This window comes from Dermacentor variabilis, chromosome 2 (assembly GCF_050947875.1).
Source record: "Dermacentor variabilis isolate Ectoservices chromosome 2, ASM5094787v1, whole genome shotgun sequence".
NCBI lineage: Eukaryota > Metazoa > Arthropoda > Arachnida > Ixodida > Ixodidae > Dermacentor > Dermacentor variabilis.
In genome coordinates, this window is record NC_134569.1 from 37323711 (window position 1) to 37347191 (window position 23481).

General features: G+C 47.6%; 1 protein-coding gene across 3 annotated transcripts in view; it reads left to right on the forward strand.

Annotated features, from left to right (window-relative positions):
- The window catches only part of LOC142571633 (lachesin-like), an 84853-nt gene that overhangs the window by 40707 nt on the left and 20665 nt on the right, over positions 1 to 23481 (forward strand). For 2 of the 3 annotated variants that reach the window (XM_075680142.1, XM_075680143.1), the window contains one exon: positions 3053 to 3151. The exons of the other annotated variant lie outside the window; for it this stretch is intronic. In XM_075680142.1, the coding sequence (XP_075536257.1) occupies positions 3064 to 3151 (88 nt within the window). In that variant the 5' untranslated portion in view covers positions 3053 to 3063. The remainder of the gene's footprint in view (positions 1 to 3052; positions 3152 to 23481) is intronic. 3 annotated transcript variants of the gene reach the window in all.

The following is a 23481-nucleotide window of genomic DNA, read 5'->3' on the forward strand; positions in this document are numbered from 1 at the left end:
TGTAACGGTATTTCTGCACGACATGGTCTCGAGACTTAGCAAATGTTCTTCCTCTCTTTTACTCATTTCTTGTCTTCTTGTCTTAATACGTCCTCCGGGTACCGTCAGTCGACTTTGCACTACAACGTCGTCTACTTGGCAACGTGTGTGACACTCCATGCACTCTAGTGGCTCCAAATTAAGTTATGTCGCGTCGTAATGTTTTGCAATGAGGCAAGAATCTCTGTGGTGTAGGCGTGACATGCACTGCACATCCATTGCGAAAGACACAGAGACCTGCAAGATGCCACTCAAAAATGTCGCACAAGCGACTTCTTATCTTGCGCAAAGAAGGGACGACAGAACACGATGTCATCGTTTTGTCGTCCAGCACAACGCGGCAATTAAGAAGAAAAGAACGGGAAGGAGGAGATGACGTCAGGTAGAGAACACTGAATTTTAGTTGCTTTTAGGCAGCAGGCAATATTCTGCAGTATAAGGAGACAGAGCGTACCACTCGACTCTCAGTACATGTAAACATTATATTAATTTTATTTATCAATCCTAGTGCATGCGACGTTGGCATCATGGGTGACGCCTGCTACTACTTTAGGTTTACTCATACAGAGTGCAAACACTACAATATTCACTACTGAAAAATAAACCAAAAATTGATAAAGAGATAGAATGTAGTAAAAGTTGGAACACGTTCAGGCTCTTTACACTTTCTTGATCCGTTATGACATATGTTTACAATAGACGATCCGCCTGTTTAACCAATACGCGCAAGCATTCATAGTACATTGTCTCTGTGTGCATAGCTTTTAGCTCTTCGCTATTCAAATAGACAGCGAGTGGCATGGACACCCATACAAAACTTGGCAGTTTGTGTGGTCTTGGCGAAGCGATTTTTCTGCAATCTAGACTTACATTGTATGTGGAACCATGGTTTTTGCATTGGTAACTAGCAACTGGTGCTATAGTTACCACTCTTCCTGTCCACTCCTTCGTCTTACGTCCCGCCTGAAGTCGCGGTTCTTTTCCTCTTTAAAGATGTTGTACCAACTGGCCCAGAGTTCCCCCCTCTTGAATCGATTACACTTGCCCGCATAAGTACCCTGAATGGGCAGGCTACGGTTTCTGAAATGAAGTTGTTCACGGAAGACGTCGTCTTACATTTATTCACAGAGCGAAAAGGCTACCTTTAACGCTTTTGAGAGAGCACGGACAGATATATAATTTATTAGAAAGGCAGAGAGGTCGGCCTGAGCTACCATGCTCTGGCCTGTTACTCTGCAAAGTGGAAAAAGGAATGGGGACAAAAAAGCGCACACAAAAGCACATATAGGCATCTTTCTGGACACGTCGCAAGCACTAGAGAAAGGTTGTCGTTTAAACGTCACCGTAAATGTATGAACTTCGTCCATCTTTACGAGTAAATAAAGACATACTCTTATAAACCACGACGGGAAAGATAACAAGAGAGAAACGGCTGAAGCTTGAATGAGAAAAAATATAACGAGCGGCGAGACTAGGGAAGCCAGTACTTCTTGGATACAAAGCCATGGCTACGACGTCTAAAATCGCGCTTGTTTTATTTGGTTGATGCTGCACAACATACTGTCATATTGTTTCTCGCGTATCATCTGTTTCAAATGTTAAGACGAATTGTTATCAGTTTATAGAGCACTACGACTCTGGAAACAATATTCCAGGCACAGTGTTTCTCATATACGTACTGCTTCGTCATCCTTCGCCAAATCGAGGGCCCCAGCGGTATCTTTTCTCCGTTTCTGTGCATTACAAGTGAGTGCTCAGAAGAACTAAGTCAAACGCAGCGAATAACACCGTGCGCTGAGTACCGTCCGCTATGTTTGTTTATCCCAGAGCTAAGGTATCAGCCGTAGTTTCCTGAACGGCGTTGTTTTTTTTTCACTTCCTCTTCCCTCGTATTGTTTACTTCCTTTTCGGTCGGTCTCGATCGTTTCATTTATCGCTTGCTCACTTCCTGCCTCCCGTTGTTGCTGAAGTAGCAAGTCACAACCTAACTGGTAAACCCACGATTCTGATTAGTTGACCAATTCCAGCCCTTGCACGCTGCAGCTCGCTCTCCCTATCCGTCACGCTGACCAAATAGGTATAGTTTTCCACTGCTGACCTGGCTGGACACGAGGTCGCTGATTCGATTTCCGGCTAAAACAACCGGATTTTGATCGGGATGGAATGTCCATATACTCGCTAAAGGATCCTGGGCTGGGGAAATTTGACCGTAATCCTCACTACGACGTCTCTCCAGGCCCCTGTGTTCTTTTTTTTTTTTGGCACGATACGCCAAATCAGTCAGTCAGTCAACCAATCAATTCATTAAACAATCCAACAATGGGTCAGTCAGTCACTCAGTAAGTTCTTCCTTTCTTTCCTCCTTCCTTCCTTCCTTTCCTTCTTTCTTTCTCTTTCGCTCTCACTTGTCTTGTGGAACAAATTTAATCTCCTCCTGGACGCTTTAACATATACCGAGCTTGACAAAGGCTGGAACCAAAACCGAAGGCAGTCACTGCATTCTATAGTAAGGGCCACCGTGCCCGGACCGGCGTCCGCGCGAGCCCGCTGCAGTGGAGGGTCCCGCTTCGGGGATCTCCCGCGCGGTGGCGGGAACGGCGCTGTTCCGTGCCGGCGCTCCCTCGTTGCGACGAGCCCTTTCCACGCGAAGCGGGAAGCACCGGCGCGCGCCAACTCTAGTTTAGGGAGCGCATCCCCCAACCGGAGCCCCTCGGCTGACGCGCCGCCGTGACGCCGCAGCAAGCTGCCAATACGAGTTTTTCGCGCGCTCTGTTCATAAGCTCTCCTCAAATGGCCCCCGTGCGCTAACCGTGACGAGCACTCGTGCTCCCGTAACCGGAAGCTTCGTTTTGATCTGTCCCCGCTCGTCAGTGTTTGTGACGTCACGTGCGCGCCTGAGGGTCACGCTGCCGCTCTTTTCGGGGAAGAATCTTCTAAAGACCTCATTCTAACGAAGAACTGACAGCCATTTTACGTTACTTTACCTGCTGGTTTTCTTTCGATGATTTCGTAGACGCCAGCGAGATGGCCACAAGACGCATTCGCTTCTCGAGCGTGCAATGGGGAGAGCCGCGAGCACCTATTCTGCCCCTTCTCGTCTTCTGCATATCAGGCAAGTAAAACTCGGTCGTATTCTTACATTTATTTCGTTTCCTCTTTCTAGTCTCTTTTTCTCACGGAATCTTTCTAATGTGGACCAACATTCCCGTAGTGTTAAAGCTCAACGCTAACGATCAAACGTGCAGCAGTTTTCATTATTTAATGACATCATTGTGACTTGCGTCTCCGTAAATCCTATTAGTGTTTTCGCAAAATGAAATTCAGAACGCTACGTTATGCGCCACATACGTTCGGGCTTGTTTTCCTTCTGGCGAGAGGACAGCTGGTCTTCCAAGGTGTGAAGAATTTATATGTCGAAATATTTTAAGAGCCTAAACCTAATGTGTTGCGAACACGGACAGCACTGAGACACGGAGACGACGTGATCACGTGGACGAAACAATGTAGCTCTGCATGAGGAAAGGAGAAAGATCGAGAGAAGCCTGATCACAATAGAATGTAAATAAATATGGAACGCAACTTTGTAGTATGTGCCTTTGTGCGCTTCCCCTTCGTACCAGGTTGACCCTGTAGCTGTAGGTTAGGCACTATGCATACAACTGTAGTGAGTGCCGGTATTTTGCTTTGCCTCATTGACTTACTGACAGGAAGCGATGTACGTTAGAAAAGAGCTGATAGAGTTTATGCAAATGCTGACGGCAATTATGCGTTGATATGTATCTTCCGCCTCCTGATTACCGTTTTCTGTTGAATGACATGGACAAACCCCACAATACGCATACTGTAGTGTTATGTGAACACGGCTCTGCAAATCGCTTGGGGTACGTGATGTAGCGTGTAGAATAATACTGCTTTCCTCAAGAACATACATTTTCATTTATGGCTTATACATTTTGTCAAGTCTGCGTGCGTCCACGTTCGTAACGTCAGGACGACGTCTTTTTTGTACGGACTACACGGCAGAGAGTTCAGGTGCGTTCAGTTAATAATAGATGTGGTTCAAATGTGGTTTAGGAGGGATTGTTTTAAATCTATAATGTGACCAGAAAAAATGGATAGCTGCATTTCATCCTGTTCTTTTTCTCAGAGCGGCCTGCTATTCTTGTATGGTGCCACTGTTCATGTTTACTTTCTTTCTTTCTTTCTTTTTCCCTATTCATCCTCTAATTCAAACCATTCCTTTCTCAGGTCCACGGCATCTCCATTCACTACGTAAACGAAAGGCGTCCGTGGAAAAGGGCGCGAAAAGAAATGAGATAAAATGTAGTTGGCGAGTCTTCACGCAAGATATACAGAAAAGACAGAGGCGCGATAGCAATTCCGGGACTCATCTATATCTCGTGATTTGGAAATAAAATATGCAACCTGGACAGATGTGCGGCGGCGGCGAAAATCGAGTAGGGAGTGTGCGCATGCGATAGCATCCCCAGATCGCGTTTGCTTCGCGATCTTCTGGCTAGCAAAAGGAAGTGGAGCGCAAGTAGATGAGAAAAATAAAAGGAATTACAAGAGGCGGCAGAACAGCTCGTTTCGGTTTAACCGGCGACTGCACGGAAACGCGGTGGCTATGGCTTGGCAAGCGCGTCTACATGCGAGTCGCCGACGTGACAACACGGTTGGGTACTACAGCTAATCAAAGAGGGTCACGTGATTCGTCAAGGTTGCGCGCTGTTTAAGCGACTCACGCGAAAAATTGGGGAAAAAACATTCAGTTACATAGGGACAAAGAGAAAAAAAAAAGAAACTGGGCGGAGAACCGTGTCGATCGTTTCACCCAAGGGCGTGTTTTTTCTTTGCACGGTGGTATTTCGAGCCAGTAGGGAATAATGGTGGATATTTAATTGTAAGCTCGTGGACGGTGCATCAACGCCGGTCAAACGGTGAATCTATGCGCCGTTTATGTCGAAATCTTGGAATAATAGCTTACGCGCAGCAGCTTCGAAAACTTTCGCATATTTCATTAAAATGACCACATGACTTAATGTATCATTAAATGGCGTGTGTAAAGACGCGGGCTGTCTCCTTCGCGCCGCTTCTTATACTCAAAAAAAGTAAATAATATGTGTCGCTGTCGCAATACTTTATTGAAACATTGAAAATAATGTAGCATGTACGAAACCCTTCCAGCAGCCAAGCTCAAGCCATTGTTCTAACCACTGTACCCATATACGAGCATGCCAATGCTCGTTTTCTTTCTTGCCTGTCAACACCAAGAAACGAAATATTAGGTGGCATTGCAGACGTAAATATATTCTACGGTTAATTACATTTTGCACATTCCACGTGTTCAAAGAATTAGTAGAAGAAACTGTCATATGAATGAATGAATGAATGAATGAATGAATGAATGAATGAATGAATGAATGAATGAATGAATGAATGAATGAATGAATGCTTTATTTAGACAACACATTGTCTGGGATGTAGGGGCTAAAGGTAGACGCAACTGACTGAAAAACGTCCCCCTACCCTTACATTGCTCAGGGAGTGGAACATCACGAAAACACAGTTGAACAATGTAGAAACAAGAAAAAGAACAAAATGTTTGCTGCACGAAATCCACGAGATATCCCACGAGATCGCCAGATATGAAGGGATAGGGAGCAGCATAACGGTTGGAAGTTGGAGAATTGGATGATCGCTGTACTGTGTTTGTATATCATGGAATAAAGAAAAGTTTCAAGGAAGTCTTGAAAACTTACCAATAATGCAGGATCCAACTATTTCATATCTCGTCCGGAGTAGCGTACGAGGCCGTCATGGGGGCAAAATGCAAAACCTGTAGTGTGCGTGTGTGTGTAACATTTCGGAGGGTCATAAGTGGCATTCTCAAAGAGCCTCGTGCGTAGTATGAACGCTCCATTATCATCCAGCACTCCAGAGCTGTTATAACATACGAAAGGTAAGACTGTCTTGCAACATGATGTCACGCAGCGAGGGTGTATAAGCAAACGGATTTCAGTGCGGGCGACGCATAGCGCGATATTTTCTCCTCGAAGCCTGGGTTTTTTAAGGTCTCTATGCGGTTTCACGTGACGTCACGACAGAAGCATCGCTGACCTTAAGCATGAAGTTTCTTACAATTAGTATAGGGGACTCTGGCGCTGTGATCGTTCAGCCACCATGGGGAATTATGGGTAGTACATGGACTTGTCTGATCGTCGTGCTTGGAGCGTCAGACATTCTGTTGTCCTCGTTTATTAAGCGTTATCGCGGCATAAATTGGAGTAAACTTAAAATCAATTTATATTATTTTTAATGCAGAAGGTAATAATACTCTGCAAGCACGTATAATTGCTGCTAAGTGTAGTGGTTTTGCCTGTCTGTGCGTCTTTGGCGTTGTGGTTTCAATATCAGGCTTCTTTGCTAGAGGCCCTGTGTTCGAATCCTTCCGTCGGACAATTTTAATAAAGCTTGGCCAATTATTTATAACGCAGTACTTTCTTGACAATGATCAACTTGCAAAGTCCCAAAGCCATTTAAAGCCAGAAGGGCGATGTTTGAGCAAATCCATGTACTACCCATCATTCCCATGCTGACTGAACTGTCCTGCTTGCAGTTCCCATAGACACTAGTGCCACTGTTCCCTCTAGTAATTGTATGAAACTCTATAATCTAAAGGGTGATGTGTCAGCCGGCGATCAGGCGCTGGCTATTCAATAAGAATGGAGATGTGGGCGAATAGGTCCAAGTTCATGCCCTGATTTTGTAGCGCGAAGTACGAAAAGAAAAAGAACGAATGGTTAGCTAAAGAAGGACGGACGCGGGGATTCGCGCTGCAGAAATTACGCCACGAGCTGGCTATTCAGCGCGCCAGCCTTTGGCCAGCCACGGATGAGCCAGCTAGGACACGAGCCAATTATGGACACCGCTCTGTGAACGCGAAGTTTGATTGCTCGACGTTAACTATGCCTGCCACGCCACTTGCCAGTTTCGGACGGACGGACTGTATGTCAAAAGCTATATTTGTCTGACGGAAGAAACTCGGACAGCGTAGCGCGAATTTTCCGGTGTCCCGTTCCTTGTGTTCGTCAATAAGCTCGTTTCGCACAGCACGAATAGCGCAATCGCTAACGCGGCTTCCGTCCCTCGGTTATCGCACACTTCGCTACTCACATCCACTCAGGTGTATTCGGGAACTTATCGGCTCAGACGACAGCGCGTTGCGTTTCTGCTGCACAAGCGTAACTCATCTGCTCCTGGAACCGAAAGGAACACCATTAGCGCACACTCGCATCATTGCTTCTGAATGCCTAATGAAGGCTTCCATCTAACCGTCCTGACGAGCCCGACGAAGGGAGTGCAACCGCGATAAGGCATGACAGGCAGCGCTGCCGAGCCTCTGTGACCCGTCAATCTTGCCGGCAGGCTAATTTGGCTGTTGACCTGCCTTTAAATACCATCCTTCGTTCATGACCTCGGCACACGCTGTACCATTATTCTACGGACATTCATTTTCAACTAATCATTTGGCAGGCAAGCAGAAGTGCGTCCGAGACAACTTTGCTCCCACCGCAGGTTACTCTTCGAGTGACGCAATTTCGTGGCGATTACGATTCAGCCAGAACAGCGTGCCAGGGGTAAGCGTTAGGTGAAGACGGGCGTAATTATCCGACCACGTCAGCACTCATTTTGGAAAAACTCGTTGGACAGAAGTGGTTCGATCTGTCACTGGCCTTCGCTGTGCAAATAAGTTAGATAACGTTCATTCGACCTCCCAGCAACTCTATAATGTAAACTGAAGTATACTCCAAAGCTGTAAGAACACCAGCACCTCTTGACAATTCCATAACCAAGCAAATTAAGTTACGGAAGGCAAAAAAAAAAGGTAACAAAGCCGATGCTAATGCAGATTCCTCCCTTTATTATTCAGCAAAACGCGGAAAATGGCAACCCCCTTTTATCTAACCTGAACCTGTCGAATACAGGCGTGCCGCTAAAGAACGGAACATACTGGCGCCTTGAGCTTAGAGTAGCTGGACATCTGGCGCCGTGGCTGCCGCTTTTGCTTCTTTAAATTAAATTATAGCACACAAAAAAGAGGCGCTGTAGCTGACGCTGTGAGATAGGAGACAAAGACATCAATTTTCATTGCGTGGTTAGCCTTTTGGAATTAGACTTTCTTTATCTCCCTCTCTCTTGGCAAAGCAGGCGAAGACACAAGATCCCACGTGAAACAAATTCGCTCTTTCATGCGCAGTTCTTTTTGTTAAAGCTGACTATTACGTTATAAACAAGAGAAAACTATAGAAAACGTGTTTGAATGGATCTAATAGCATTTGTTGATGGCAAGTACTAAGGTTTTAAAAGTTTTACTAGAGTAACCACTGTTCTGGTATGGTTCTCTGAGGAACTAATCAAAACAGTTTTTTCAACATATTTTCTCAGGCAGATAGCAACACTGTCTCTTATACTCCCTCCTGCCGATCTTGGTGGTTATACTTCTCGCACTTTGAACATTAGCTTTACACTCTTCCGACTCAGCAATCTATACAGCTGTCGCCTAGCTAGAAATCGCGACCATCGCAGAACAGCAGATATAGTTACGGAGTAATTGGTGTATGAAGCAAAAAGCGATAACGTGGAAAAACTGTGCGCGTTGACGAAGCCACAGGCTAATTACACCGTGAAAAATGGGAGGGGGGGGGCTATGAAAGGCTGCTTAGCTGTTCTCACCGCCATGCTTCAAAAAATTAAAATGCCTAAACGTAGTCCAAATGGTCCACGAGAGTGGTAGTGGTAGTGGTCATACGCAGGGGTAGAGGGATGCACTATGGCCCGTTCCAGAGTCCACGAAGCCCACGTGGCTCCAGCCACATTCCTCTTTATAGCACTGTTCATCACCAAATGTGATGTGATAACTTTACTTGGAATCCGGCGATTGGGAGGCCCGGGCCTGGAGCCGCCTAGATGGCCACTGGGAGCTGCTGCTCCCGTGCGGCCTCTATGGCTCGCTGAACGGCTCAAAGTTGGTCTTGGAGTTCTGAGCTGAGCCGCACGGCCGACCACTGCGCCCGAAGATTTTCAGGGGAGACTGCCATTTTACCTTGATATATTTCACATCCCCACAACATGTGTTGAAGGGTGGCTCTAACAGATTTGCATAGCTTGCACATATTGCTCTCGTATATATCGGGAAAGAAAGCTTTTAGTTGCACGGGACTCGTATAAGTTTCTGTTTGTAATCGCCTCCAAGTAACGGACTCAGCTCTGTTCAGTTTAGTCTGAGGTGGTGGTAATACTCGCCTCCGATTTTGATAGTATGTGGTAATATCGCTAAATCTTGTTAATCTACCTTTTCCTCTCCAGATCTCCTCCTCCGCGTTCTCCTGACCGATGGAAGTCCTTCTTTGCTCAGCTCGATGAGTAAGACCTCGAGCTTCGCGGTGTGCTACCTCGTTGATGTTGATTGCGGGAATGCCTGGAGTCGTATGCGCTGGGAACTAGAGTATTTGCCTGCCGTTCTTCTCTGTGTTGGAGTATTTTGCTTCATTGACTCTGATGATGTGCCATGCCTCAGGCATTATCGAAAGCCTTTTTAAGATCAAGGCCCAAGATGGCCGATTATTTTATGGTTAAATTGAAGCATCGCATCTTTTGTCGAAAGGTTTTTGCGAAATCCTATCATTGCATCTGGGTATATGTCATGATACTCTAAGAAGTTATCTCCTTTGTTTAAAATTACATGTTCCATTAATTTTCCGACGCAGGATGTTAGAGAGATTGTTCTGAGGTTGTCGATCTCAAGCTTCTTGCCAGGTTTTGGAATGAGCGTTATCGTCGCTTTCTTCCATTGAGCTAGCACTTCTCCCTCTACCCAACACTCGTTTATGTATTCTGTTAGTTTAGCGATTGATTCATCATCAAGATTCCCGAGAGTCTTGTTGGTTATACCGTCCGGGCCTGGGGCTGATTCCGTGTTTAACTTTTGTAGGGCCGCGCGGATTCCTGCCTCCGTGAGTTCCTCGTCTAATTTTGCGTTTGTATTCCCGTTGTAGCTGGGATAGCTGCAAGGGGGTGCCTGTTTTATGTATTTCTGCCCTAATTAATTGAGAAATTTCTCTTCTGTGCCCTCATTGCGTGTATTAACTTATTACTGGCTTGAATGTGGTTTTTCTTGTTATTCTCATGGTCAAGCACGAACCTGAGCATGTGCCAGGTTTTGCCGGTGCTTAATTGTCCGTCCGTGGAATTACATATCTCGTCCCATTGTTGCTTGGTCAATTGCTTAGCATGTTCTTCTATTTTTTTTTTTTTTAGGAGCGCTATGCGCTTTCTTAGCTTTCTGCTATGCTTCTCACCGCTAAGTCTATTCTGAAGCGACTGCTTAGCTTCCCATATGTGGAGAAGTCTGCTGTCGCATTGCTCCAAGTTAGATTCAGGTGGTGCTATTTTTGTGGCGGCTTTGACGTCATCGCTGAGCTCCTTAGTCCATTGTTCTATGTCTGCGATTGATCGTTGATGTGTCGCCTCTCGCGTTCTACGAAATAGCTCCCAGTCTACTAATTTGATCTGTCGTTCCCTGGGTCTAATCGGCCCTTCCCTGATGTGTTACTCCGATATACGGTGGTCGCTACCCAAATCTTTCAGTGTGTTGTGCCACGTCCCCTTTTCAATAGTCTTGGTAAAGGTTAGATCTGTGGTTGTGTCCCTGTTTAGCGCCGTGCCTACTCTGGTTGGAGTAGCGGGGTCTGTGACGAGCGTGAGGCCTAATTCTTGCGAGTAGTTCCATAGGTCCCTTCCGTTTGCTCTGGTATATAAATATCCCCACGTGGTGTGTGGGGCATTAAAGTTTCCTGCTATAACTACCGGATTTTCTCCAGCAAGTCTGATCGTTTTCTGGAATAGGTTCTTGAATTTGTGTTTATGTAGCGTGAGGTTGCTATAAATGTTGAGAATAAATAAGCTACGTCCTGTCTTCTTTTGCGGGATGAGTTCCAATAGAATATTGTCAATGCGCGTTATGCCTGTGTTGTGTTGCACGCAAGTTATGTTTCTTTTTACCAGCGTGGTTAATGCCCTGGTCTCCCCTTCGGCAAAGCCAAAAGATCTGTATCCTGTTAGCTTTGCAATCGCGTGTGTTTCCAGCAGAATTATGACGTCCGGTGTACCCTTGTCTTTTAAATACTGCTGCAAAACTGACTTTTTGTTTTCGTAACTTCTACAATTCCATTGTCATATCCTGGTAAAAAATATCGTCAGGTAAAAAATTGTGTCACGGTGCCACGAGAGGGACAAAGACGACGATCACCAACAGGACGAAAGAAATGACGTAGTGGTGCTAACCCAACGTTCGGCCGTACTGGTTGTACCGGCCATATCCTGTTACACAAAGATGCTTGAGGTCTCCCTCACCAAATTACACTGCCGCATTCCCTCCCTGAATTTCTACTTACACAGGTCGGGTTTGGTCTTCTCCCCCCTTTGTTCATATTGTAATGAGGAGGAGACGATACAGCACTTTCTTCTATCTTGTCGCCGCTTTACTGCGGCAACAAAAAGATTGTTAGAAATACCTTTTCGAAGAATTGGCCTGGACTTGACAGAACCTGCTATTCTTTTGTTGGGGGCGTTCACTTTGGAATTCAGCCGCAGGGATGCTTGCTTCGCTGTCCAAACATTCCTTACAGAATCTAAACGAATGCCCTGCTGAATTCTTTCTTTCTTTTTTACTTTTAAATTAATTATTACTCATTCCATATGACCTTCCTGATTTTAACAGATAATTCTACGCTATTAAATGCTAATTCCATAAATATTAGGAAATTTATGCTCCATAATAATTTGGAATAATACAGCCATTTCATTGCCAAACTCCATCGTGGGTAGGAGCCATACATGTCGCAGGCTACAACAACTACTACCGGCCATATCTTCTGCAGAGTAAACACGGTCCCATTTAACCTTATATCTCTGCCCGTTTCATTTTTGGTGGAGGTGCTGGGTATTGGACAAGACGGAACTCCGCAGCGGGCTTGTCCTCGGCCGTCCTACCATGCTGACAGATTACCAGACCGCTGGGTTAAGCACGGCGTCAGCACCCGGCGCATACGCGCCGTCAGCATCGGCGATACCGCAACCGTCAGTCGTCTAGACCCATCCGCGCGACACCGGCACCTTCTCTGGTAACGGCACCGACAAAGTCGACATCGAATCATGGCTTAGCATATACGAATGCGTCGCTGCACACAACCGATGAGACCCGACAGTGATGCTCGCAAATCTTCTCTTCTACCTCCAGGGACCAGCACGCACCTGGTATGACACACATGAAGAATGGACCAGCTGGGACGTATGCAAGCAAAAACTTCGCGACCTCTTCGGCAAGCTCGCTGGTCGCAAGTGCGCCACTGCGAAATACCTATCCTGTCGGGCTCAGACAGCTACCGAGTCGTACGTTGCGTACAAGCTTGATGTACTAGCTCTTTGCCGCCGCGTCAATGCCAGTATGCCCGTGGCTGACAAAGTGAGGCACATTCTGAAAGGCATTGCCGATTATGCGTTTCACTTGTTCGTGTTTAAAGACTGCTCGACGGTAGACGAAATTATCCGTGAGTGCAGACGTTTCGAAGGATCAAAGAGCCGTCGCATTGCCGGACAGTTCGTGCGGCTTCCCAATACCGCCGCTACGTCGTCGTGCGAAGACGCTCGTTCGGCTCTTCAATCGTCCACTACAGATAGCGTTGTCCGAATTGTGCGGCGCGAAATCGAGGCTGCGCCGCCATCTTCTTTCGCGCGCCCTTCTGAGTATTCGCATGCGATGATCTCCCTTTTCCACGCAGTTGTCCGCGATGAACTTGCCAACGCAGGAATTCGACCCGTGTGCTACATCACACGCCCTCCGGTTAGCCCTGCCCCTCTTCATGGGCCTCCACTGACGTTTCGACGCTATCGAGATCCGGCGCAATGGCGAACACCAGACGACAAGTCCATATGCTTCCGTTCTAGCGGCATGGGGCACATTTCTCGCTACTGCCCTTATCTTCAGTCTTGATTTTCACGCTCCACATTTTCCTACCGCCACAATGACAACCAGCGCCAGCCTTCCCATGCTCCAAATGACGCGACATACCATGACCGCCGCCCTTCTGCGTCCATCAGGTGCTCGAGCCGTTTGCCGCACCGATCGTCGGTCCCGCTCACCCCTGCCCCGTCGTTTTTCATCGCCTCACCCTTCTGTACGCTCGTCCCCGGAAAACTTGCGGATGCAGTTTCCGGAGGTGACGCTGCATTGGACTCTCGACCTGCAAATCCTCTCCTTACCTTGCCGACAGATCAGAACCTAATCGCCATGGAAGTTGATGCCCTACCTGTCACTTCCCTGATCGACACCAGCGCACACATATCGGTCATGAGCGCTGATCTCCGGAAGTGACTCAATAAAGTGCTCATTCCTGCCGGGTCCCGCGTCGAACGAGTCGCTGATGGGGGAACTCCCGCTGTGCTGGGAATGTGTGCCGCTCGTGTCAGCGTCGCCGGGCGCCACACATCTGTATTGTTCCATGTGCTTGACCATTGCCCTCACGACGTGATCCTTGACCTTCATATTTATCTGCCCACTCAGCTATAATCGACTGCTCGACTGGTGTAGTCAAACTTGGTTTCCATGATGTTACCGTCCTTACCGACCCAGTACGGATCCAGCTCTGTTGCGCCGACTTTGTTCGTCTATCTCCCTAGGCACTGACCTGTATTTAAAAAGATGAAACGCCAACAGGAACAGCACACTAAGAAGGAACAAAGACAGGACAAGGCACTTGTCCTGTCTTTGTTCCTTCTGAGTGTGCTGTCACTGTTGGCGCTTCATCTTTTGAAAGCTATGCACCAACTAGCCCCACAACGTGTTTTACTGACCTGTATCACAGCTGTGCCCAACCACTGTGTACCGGATGGTGATTGTGTCGTCACTCCCTGTGTTAGTGCGTTACTTTCGCACGGCGTATCATTTCCTAACACCGTAGTGACCGCATCGGCCAGCAAAACTTACCTTCCGCTCCTGAATTTTCGCTTATGCCCTCAGGTACTCCCCAAATAGATCTCTCTCGCCACACTGTCGCCGTCGCACGAGTACGACCTTTCTTCCCTCTCCCCTCTTCCGTCTTCCTCCAAATCTTCCGCCGCCTGCAATTCTCATTCCGCCACGTCATCTCCAGCACACAATATTACCAAGATGATAGCCCTGGACCTTACCCCCACACAAACCGACGAACTTCGTCATCTGCTCACATCTTAGTCCGACATTTTTTACCTTGATGGTCGGCCTTTGGGTCAAACCTCCCTAGTTCAGCATCGCATACATACCGGCGATGCACCGCCTATTCACAGACGGCCCTGTCGCGTGTCACACGCCGAGCGCCGAGTAACACACAGGAGGTTGATAAGATGCTTACCAAGGTCAGTATTCAACCATCTTCAAGCCCGTGGGCTTCTACTGCTGTCTTCGTAAAAAAGAAGGACATCGCCTGGCGATTCTGCATAGATTACCGCCATCTAAACAAAATAACAAGGAAGTATGTCTATCCACTGCCACGCATCGACGACGCATTGGATTGCCTACACGGTGCGACGTATTTTTCATCGATGGACCTGCGCTCCGGTTACTGGCAGACTGCCGTCGTTAACATGGACCGTGAGAATACCGCATTTTTTACGCCAGATGACCTTTATCAGTTTCGAGTCATGCCATTCGGCTTGTGCAACGCTCCAGCCGCCTTCGAGCGTATGATGGCCATGCTCTTGCACAGCTTTATGTAGTCTATATGTTTTTGTTACCTCGACGACGTCATCGCATTCTCGCTGACCTTCGCGACCCCCCCCCATACCAGGAACGCCTTTCATCTATTCGTTCCGTCTTCCGTGCTGATGGGCTACAATTAACTTCTCGGAAGTGTCATTTTGGTCGCCGCCAGATTACTATCCTTGGTCATCTCGTCGACTCATCTGGCGTCCACCCTGATCCCGCAAAAGTTCATGCTGTTCTCAATTTTCCTGTTCCGACCTGTGCCAAAGACGCCAGCAGCTTTGTAGGCTTATGCTCTTATTTCCGTAGATTTGTCAGAAATTTTACCTACATTGCTCGGCGTCTAACTGAACTTCTGAAGGAAGGCGCCCCCTTTTCATGGGGTCCTGACAGTAAAGTTTCGTTCGTTCTCCGTCCTCGCTTCACCGTTGGAACTTGAAGCTTCTCGGACGATGATCGGCAGTTGTTGATCAAACACAGGCAGGAAACGATGAGATCAGATGTACAAGAAATATTTATACGTAAACTTTTCTATATACATGGCAGGTAAAACAAATACATTACAAACTTGAACAACTGAGAAACAAAGTCTCACTCTTCGACTGTCTCAATGACTGTTAGAGCCCAGACTCGTTGTAACGTACATAGTACGGAGGCTCACTGATCTATCAGCAATCCTGATTTCAGCCAAGTCTAACGTACATGGTACGGAGCCTCACTGATCTATCAGTAATCCTGATTTCAGCCAAGTCTCAGGGACAGCATGTCGTCCCGATTTTTAGAGCCCAATTACACAAAGAAAAAAAAGGCGGTAGGGCCGTTGGCCCGTCCCACAGGTTCAGTTGCCAATCAGAGTCAACCGTTTGTTAAGCCACAACCCACAGGGATGGGCTTACTCTTCAGAATAAACATATTGGAAAACAAAGCTCTTTTCCTTCTTCCCTAAAACTCCGATGCCCTCTCATTTCTTCGTAGTTAGTGACGGGCTCAGCAAAACACGCCAGGCCCGAACAAGTTATCGCTAGGCCGCCTCAAATCCCAAGGGCGTCTCTGGGCCGCAACTGTTTCGGAAGCAGGGGCATCGATACCACGTAGTGCGGCCGTACTCAAAGTTTGTCCGCGTGGGAGACTGATGGCCCTCCTTGTCCTTCAAACTTATTGTCTACAAGACAAAGTTCTCCGAGTGCGTGTTTCCAAGACGCCGTCGTCCGAATGCACTCTTTACGTGTGCCCCGCATTCCTACAGCGTGCACTGTAAGCTGGCCTTCGACACCACACAGGCAGTCGCACCCAATAACAAGGCTGGCGATTGCGTTCCGGACGCGTAGAAGATTAGGTCCATGCTCATTGCATGCGGCACGGGGTCAGAGTTGCTAAGCCCTTCTTAACCTCGGCGGCGCCTCCAATTAGTCAGGCACTCAGGGGCCAGACCCAGAATACCTTGTACAGCGGTCCCTTTCAAGGCCGGTCTGTGTGGACTCGTGTGACCGTCGGCGGACTGCCAACACCGTGCGCACAATACCGACTTCCCGGAATCGGCACTCGCCCTCCTGGCGCCTGCCGCGACGCGTCACCCAACACCGCGCGGTCCGTGACCCCACATAACACAGAAATGGTTGCCCCGCTGATATGGGGGGGGAAGTGCACCCCCTCTTTATACACACAGCACGTGGCCGATTCGTGACACTTAAGAACACGAACAATCAGAGCGACCTTACACTGACCAAGCTGCTGCCTTCCAACGCCTTATCACCCTGCTCACTACTCCGCCAATTCTTGCTCACTTCGACCCATCTGCCCCAACAGAGGTCCGTACAGACGCTAGTGGCACACAACACAACACAACACATGGAATTAGCGCGGTTTTAGCTCAGTGTCAACGTGGGCGTGACAAAGTTATTGCGTACGCAAGTCGCCTGCTTTCACACGCTGAACGCAATTACTCCATTACAGAGCGCGAGTACCTCGCACTAGTATGGGCAGTGAGCAAATTCCGGGCGTATTTATATGGCCGACCTTCCACTGTTACCAATGACCATCACGCTCTCTGTTGGCTCTCGACACTTAAGGATCCAACGAGTCGTCTAGGTCTCTCGGCACTACATCTTGAAGAATTCACGTACACCATGGCGTACAAGTCCAGTAGGCTACACCAGGACGCCAGTCGTTCGTCTCGGCACCCTGTCGACGCTCCTAACTCCAGTGATGCAACCGCTGGAGTATTCACGCTCTCCGCCTTCCACCACATCGGCGAGAAGCAAGCATGGGATACGTCCTTGCGCGACCTAATCAGCCGCCTCTGTTCTGACCCGACAGTCCCCTCGCTTAGCTTGTTCCTCGTTTTGGACGGCATCTTATACCGCCGAAACATGCGCACATAAGGACATGAACTGCTGATAGTCGTTCCTTCTCATCTCCGGACAGTTGTCCAGAGATGAGAGGATGTACTCGCCCAACTCCATGATGTCCCCACCGCTGGCTACCTGGGTGTTTCCAGGACCTACGACCGTGTCTGGCGACGATTTTTCTCGCCTGGACTCTGCCGTACCGTGCGACGTTACATCGCTGCTTGCGAGTCATGCCAACGTCGTAAGAAGTCTGCTTTGCTACCGGCTGGACACCTCCAGCCACTTGATATACCCACCGAACCGTTTTATCGCGTTGTCCTCGAACTTTTGGACCCTTTCCCTACCTCCAAAGCTGGCAATAAGTACATCACCGTTGCAACGGATTATTCAACCCGCTATGCCATCACACGAGCCATCGCGACCAGTTGTGCTACCGACGTCGCAGACTTCCTGCTCCAAGACGTCATCTTACACTACGGAGCTCCTCGCCAACTTCTCACAGACAGGGGCGCCTATTTTTTATCTCCGGTGACTGAAGATCTACTTCGCTCTTGTGCCACGAAACAAAAGTTCATGACTACATGCCATCCTCAAACGAAAGGCCTCACTGAACGCCTAAACCGAACATTTACAGATATGCTCTCGATGTATGTCTCCTCAGATCATCGTGATTGGGACGCCGCATTTCCATTTGTGACGTTCGCGTAAAAATCGTCACGTCACGACACCGCTCTCTACTCCCCCTTCTATCTCCTCTTTGGTCGTGACCTGACATTGCCTTTGGACACGCCGCTGCCAACTGCTCTCGAGTCCCCGTCTGAGTACGCTCGCGACGCTTTAGCTACAGCTGCCGATGCACGCCAAATTTCCCACCGTCGCCTTTCAGAGTCGCAGGCAAGGCAGAAGTCTCCTTATGGCAACCGCTATCGTGAGGTCCAGTTCCTTGCCAGCGACCTCGTCCTCCTTTGAACTCCTTCACGTCGTGTGGACCTCTCGGAAAAACTGCTCTCCCCGTACTCTGGCCCTTACCGCGTCATCCGACAGTTCAGTGATGTGACATATGAAGTAGCTCCAGCCGATGCTTCCCCGTTGTCCACGTCAACTGATATCCTCCATGTGGTTCGTCTCAAGCCCTATCATGCGGCCGCCATCTAGAAGGCGCCGGGTCGGCGCTTTCGCCACCGGGGGTTGTGTCACGGTGCCACGAGACGGACAAAGCGACGATCACCAACACGACGAAAGAGACGACGTGGTGGGGCTAACCTAACGTTCGGCCATACTGGTTGCACCGGCCATATCTTCTACAGAGTAAACACGGTCCCATTTAACGTTATATCAGCGCCCGTTTCCATATTATGGAATTTTACATGGCGAAACCACGGTTTGTTTATGAGGCATACCGTAGTGGGGGACTACGGAATAATTTGGACCACCTGGGGTTCTCTAACGTGCACCTAAATCTAAGTATACGAGTGTTTTCGCATTTCGCCCCCATAGAAATGCGGCCGCCATGGCCGGGATTCAATCCCACGAACTCGTGCTCATCAGGGCAGCGCCATAGCCGCTAAGCAACCACGGCAAGCACCGAAAAGGTAGGCGATGCATGACATAAAAAACTAGACACGCGGAGTCGCCGACAATAGTTTCGCCTGACCAAACCGTTCACACAGACGACTACTAATCTTGCGGCTACGGAGAGAGGAGATTCGTCTTCTGCTTTGTTTGTTTAGAGACGCCTACCTGGCTGAATTGTAAATAACCACAGGAAAGTGGGCAGCCTCCCGTAACCTCGTAAACCCGAGCTAAAATTTCGCCGCACGTATGCGCAGCCCCAATCGTTCACGTATCTAGTATTCCACACCGCAGAATCGCCAGGTCTAGTTCTCGGTCACTTCCGTCCCTCTTAATATTTATCGCCTTTTGTTTCTTTTTGCGTTGACCCGATAATTTAAATTGAACGAACCCGGTTACAAGGTTGTCTATTAAATACCTCTGATTAATGATGCGATGGGCCGTTTGGCAGCTCATTTCGAATAAATGTCGGCCGAAAATAAGCACGCTGGCAGCCACAGTACACAAGTTTTGTGTACTGAAAAAAAAAAATTACTATTAACGACTTACCAGAATAAACACAGGAAGTATGATTGCTGAGTGATTATTTTTGTTTATTTGCTCACCTGTATTCGCATAAATCCAGAAGAAAACAACGACGGAAGGGAACTCGTGGAACTTATTGGGCTATACGCGCAGTCTGTGCCCCTTTCGCGCAACGCTTAACTTCAGAAAGCTGAGGTTTGCATGTTTTTTTTACAGCGAAGCTGTTAAGGGCTATTTTACCCACTATCGTGTCCGCGTGTAGGAAAATACCATCATCAGCATTGGCTCCAGCATCGTCGTCCACAGCTGGCTCGTTAGCGCCCCTCGGCGCTACCGCGCGAACGCGCTCGTGCCCCGGCTCCCGCGTTCGTCGTCGTCATTAATTAAATAATTAATTAATAAAGAAACGTAAAGACGTAACCAGTAATTGAGAACGGCTTTAATGAACCGTCAGGATTTACTCAGTGATAAACACAGGAGCCACACGTTTCAGCTTCGCTGGTTAACCATCTGTACGGAGTGCCTGGGTTGGCAGCTTTTTTGTTTATTTTTTGCCTGTGATGTTAATTCACTTTGTGCTTATTTCGCGCGTGCCTTCACAAGCATACTTTTTATAGCCGTCTAGTTTTCTTTTCTTTCTTGTTTTATCACAGAAGAAAGCGCTCGGTAGCGCGAAATGAAAGGACTTCAGTTGCCCCCAGTTTACTCGAGAAATACTCGACGTTGACGCACGGTCGAAAGAAGCTGCTTCGCTGGGCTCGGTGACCTGCGGGGCTTCAATACGTTTTACGGCTGGCCGGACGCCTTTTTTGCTTTTGTTTTCTAGTTTCCTTCAACAACCGAAGACAGGACTGTCACGGGAAGCACTTCTAGTGCGCACATGTGGAGACACATGAGATTAGATACGTTGGCAAACTTTGTTAATAGGACGAAGAAAGAGAAAGAAAGTATCTCAGTATGTTTCTTCAAGTTCGTTTGTAAACGTTTGTAAGTTCCTTTGGAAAAAGAACAGAAAGAAAGACTACAAAAGACCAACATCTACGTTGACATTTCTACCCTTTGCGGGACACACAAACCTTGTGACTGCGATGCGACAACACTGACATGTACGAAAACTATCGGTGTGGAACGCGTACCCTGCGGAGCGCCTTCGAAGAGCGGTTCACATTAGGTCCGTTTCTGATCGACTGGTCAGCGATGCCGTTAACTGCCCGCAGCGAGTCACGTCCACCGATGTTGGAGAGGTCAGCTTCTAACTAAAGGCTTGTGCGCCAGGCTTATCATTGCGACGTCCCCAATGCCTTAGCACCAACCTTTTGTGCGGGCACAACAGCGACTTAAGTGAACCTTTCGGCTTCAAGTGCACCGAGTCGGACGTGAGGTACTTTGTTTGTTTCGGTTTCCTGGTGATCGTAGCGATATGGGGCAGACAGTGCCTTGGGCAACCGACATACCACGTAGTTTGGCGGTAGTGATGGTTGTTGGCAGCATTTTTTTTTATTTCTCCTTCCACGTTTCAGACCCGTTATGACCTTCTTCTTATAAGGGAGATAGAGAGAAAGCGTTTAATATGAACTGTAGATGCCAGCCCTGCTATATGCAGGCCTTGCTACTTCAGATGAGGTGTTAGAGATGACATGGAAAGGAAACGATTACAACAGGTGAAGAAGACAAAAGCAAAAGGAAATTAAAGAATAAATAAACGACTCAAGCCCAGATGTCTAACAAAAGAGTGAATACCGTCAATTAGACATGAATGGCGTAAGTATAACAAAAGGGCCTTCGTGGCGCGGCCATAAAAGATCACTAACTTGTATGTGCAAACATATACAAAGAAAAGTTATTGCTGCTTAATAAAGAATAACCTAAAGGAAGTCGGTCTGGTTAACTTCCCCAACTTTAGCCCTACTTTTTCTTCTTCTGTCTTCCTGCTTCACTATTGTGTGGGCTAGATATTCGAGACATTGCGGCGCCGCGCCTCTCAAGAGAAGACACTGTGCTTCCTTTTTCCAAAGCCCTCCTCTAAATCACTACATTATCTTGACTCTATTCGCACGAGTCCATTTAGGGGCTTGCTTTTATCTATGTCCCTTCGATACCGAGTTTTGTATCCCGTAAACTGTCTTCTTCGAAACGAAAGCTGCTCTACTCAAGCGACGACAATGCATTTTGTAGGCACATGCAACTGATGCATGTGACAGAATTCGCCGACGCACTATTGCCATTGTCAATCGAATTGGGTCGCTTGTGCAAGAGGCTTGGGCAATGGGAGCTCCGAATCGTGTGCTGAAAGGTGGTGGCAGTGATGATCCATGATAATGGATGTGTTGCGAGAGGCGAGTTTAGCTTGACAGTATGATACACGGCAACTGGTCCGGATTAAGCGTCTGTTACATGGAACCCGTCGCACCGCACTTCCAAATGTCCATAGTCACGGGAAAACGTGGCGCTACATCTCCCTATTAGAGAAGTGCTCTCTGTCCTATGCTATTATTTCAAGCGCTCGAGAAAAATATAACGCAAACATAACAGTTTCGCCATTTTCCCACTAACGAAAACGAAGCGACAAAATTTCTCGGAATCTAGTTTTAAATAGAATATTACTGCAACATGAAGCAAATGTACTACGGAAGCATACGGCAGCATTTACATGTTTTATCTGTAGGGCCGTATCCGTTGTCGTTGTAGTTATTGTTGTCGTTGACGTCGTCGTCGTCATCGTTGTTGTCGTTGTGGTCGCTCTTGCATACGGCTCGCACCCGCAAGAAGTATTGGTGAAGAATCGAATGGATGATGATGCAAAATGTTAATGTAAATTACAAAAACAAAGTTCTAGAGGCGATGGAAAGTAAGCCACCTTTCAGTTTTTCAGTTTTCTTTTTACTTTCTAATAAATAATTATGAAGTAAGTACTGTGAGAAAGATGAACTGTATGTTAACGGGTGAAGAAACAGAACAAAAAGAAATCGCGAAGCGTTTGCTGAGAAGCACTTAAGAAAGTTGCCTTGAAAGCTGCTTATATGTGTTATCTTTCTCGTAACGAAATCGTGGTTTCGACATGTGAAACCTCAGAATCCAATCCAATTCGACGGCTCTTCTCGCTAGTGGCACGAAAACTTGAACGACCACTGGGTAGGTCATTACAGATGTTAGACAATGTTACTAGCTTGCCCAGATAATCCGAGGAGAAATCACAATCTGGGTGCTTCATTGCTTATGCTATCACTTAAGTCAATCGATAGAATTTAGTTACGCACTGTCACCGCGAACGCTAAAGATGAAATAATTAAATGTTATTTTGCCCGAGGAAGACGTTGCTTAAAGAAGAGGTCAACAATTAGATAGCGATTAATATGCGCTCGCACCAAGCGCGTACGTTCAGATATGCGCAGGTGTTGGCGTTAGACAGGGCCCGCTCGCAATGTTGCGTTTTGAGCGGACAGTGCGTGCAACTTTTCAAAGTGTAGGCTTGCAATCACTCCTCACCGACAGGCGGCCACAGAGGCACGACAGCAACTGGCTAATGCCACTTGCCGAATCGCTCGCGCATATACCTTACCCACACGCACTTGGCGCAGAGTCTGACGCAGTCTATGTGAACAATTTGGCACACTTCCACCGCACTGTGTTTCTTTACGTATGAGTCACTTGAGGTGCAACATTTGCAGAATAAAACATCACAGACAACAGCTGCTTTCAATATTCCCTAAGGCAATGGCAGCGTTCAGCAGTTGAGAGTAAATTATGTTCAAGAAATCCTCAAGTTTAGCACATGTAAATTTATTTCCTTTGGTGTACTTCCAATTTCATAAGGAACTGCTGAACGGAAGGCACATGCAAATTGTTGTTAGGTGTACTTTCTTTCCTGTTACATGCAATGCTTGTACTATAGTGAGATGGCGTCACGTCAAGAAATCCGGAGCGAAGAACTCGCTCCCCAACTCTGGGCCGTCCAGCAGGTCCACGACGCCGCCAAGAAACTCAACCTCCCGGTTCCGTCGTGAGAGACGCCCACTCCATGAGAGCCCAAAGCTCTCGTGGTCTGCAGGACCTTGACTAAAGTTGATTTCCTTCCTTCCTTACCGTGATTACTAAAATGCACCAACTCACGCACATATGGTATTGAGTTAAACAAGCAGCATTTTCTTTGAACTTAACATTTTAACAGTTAAAGAACTCAAAACTAAGAACTATAGT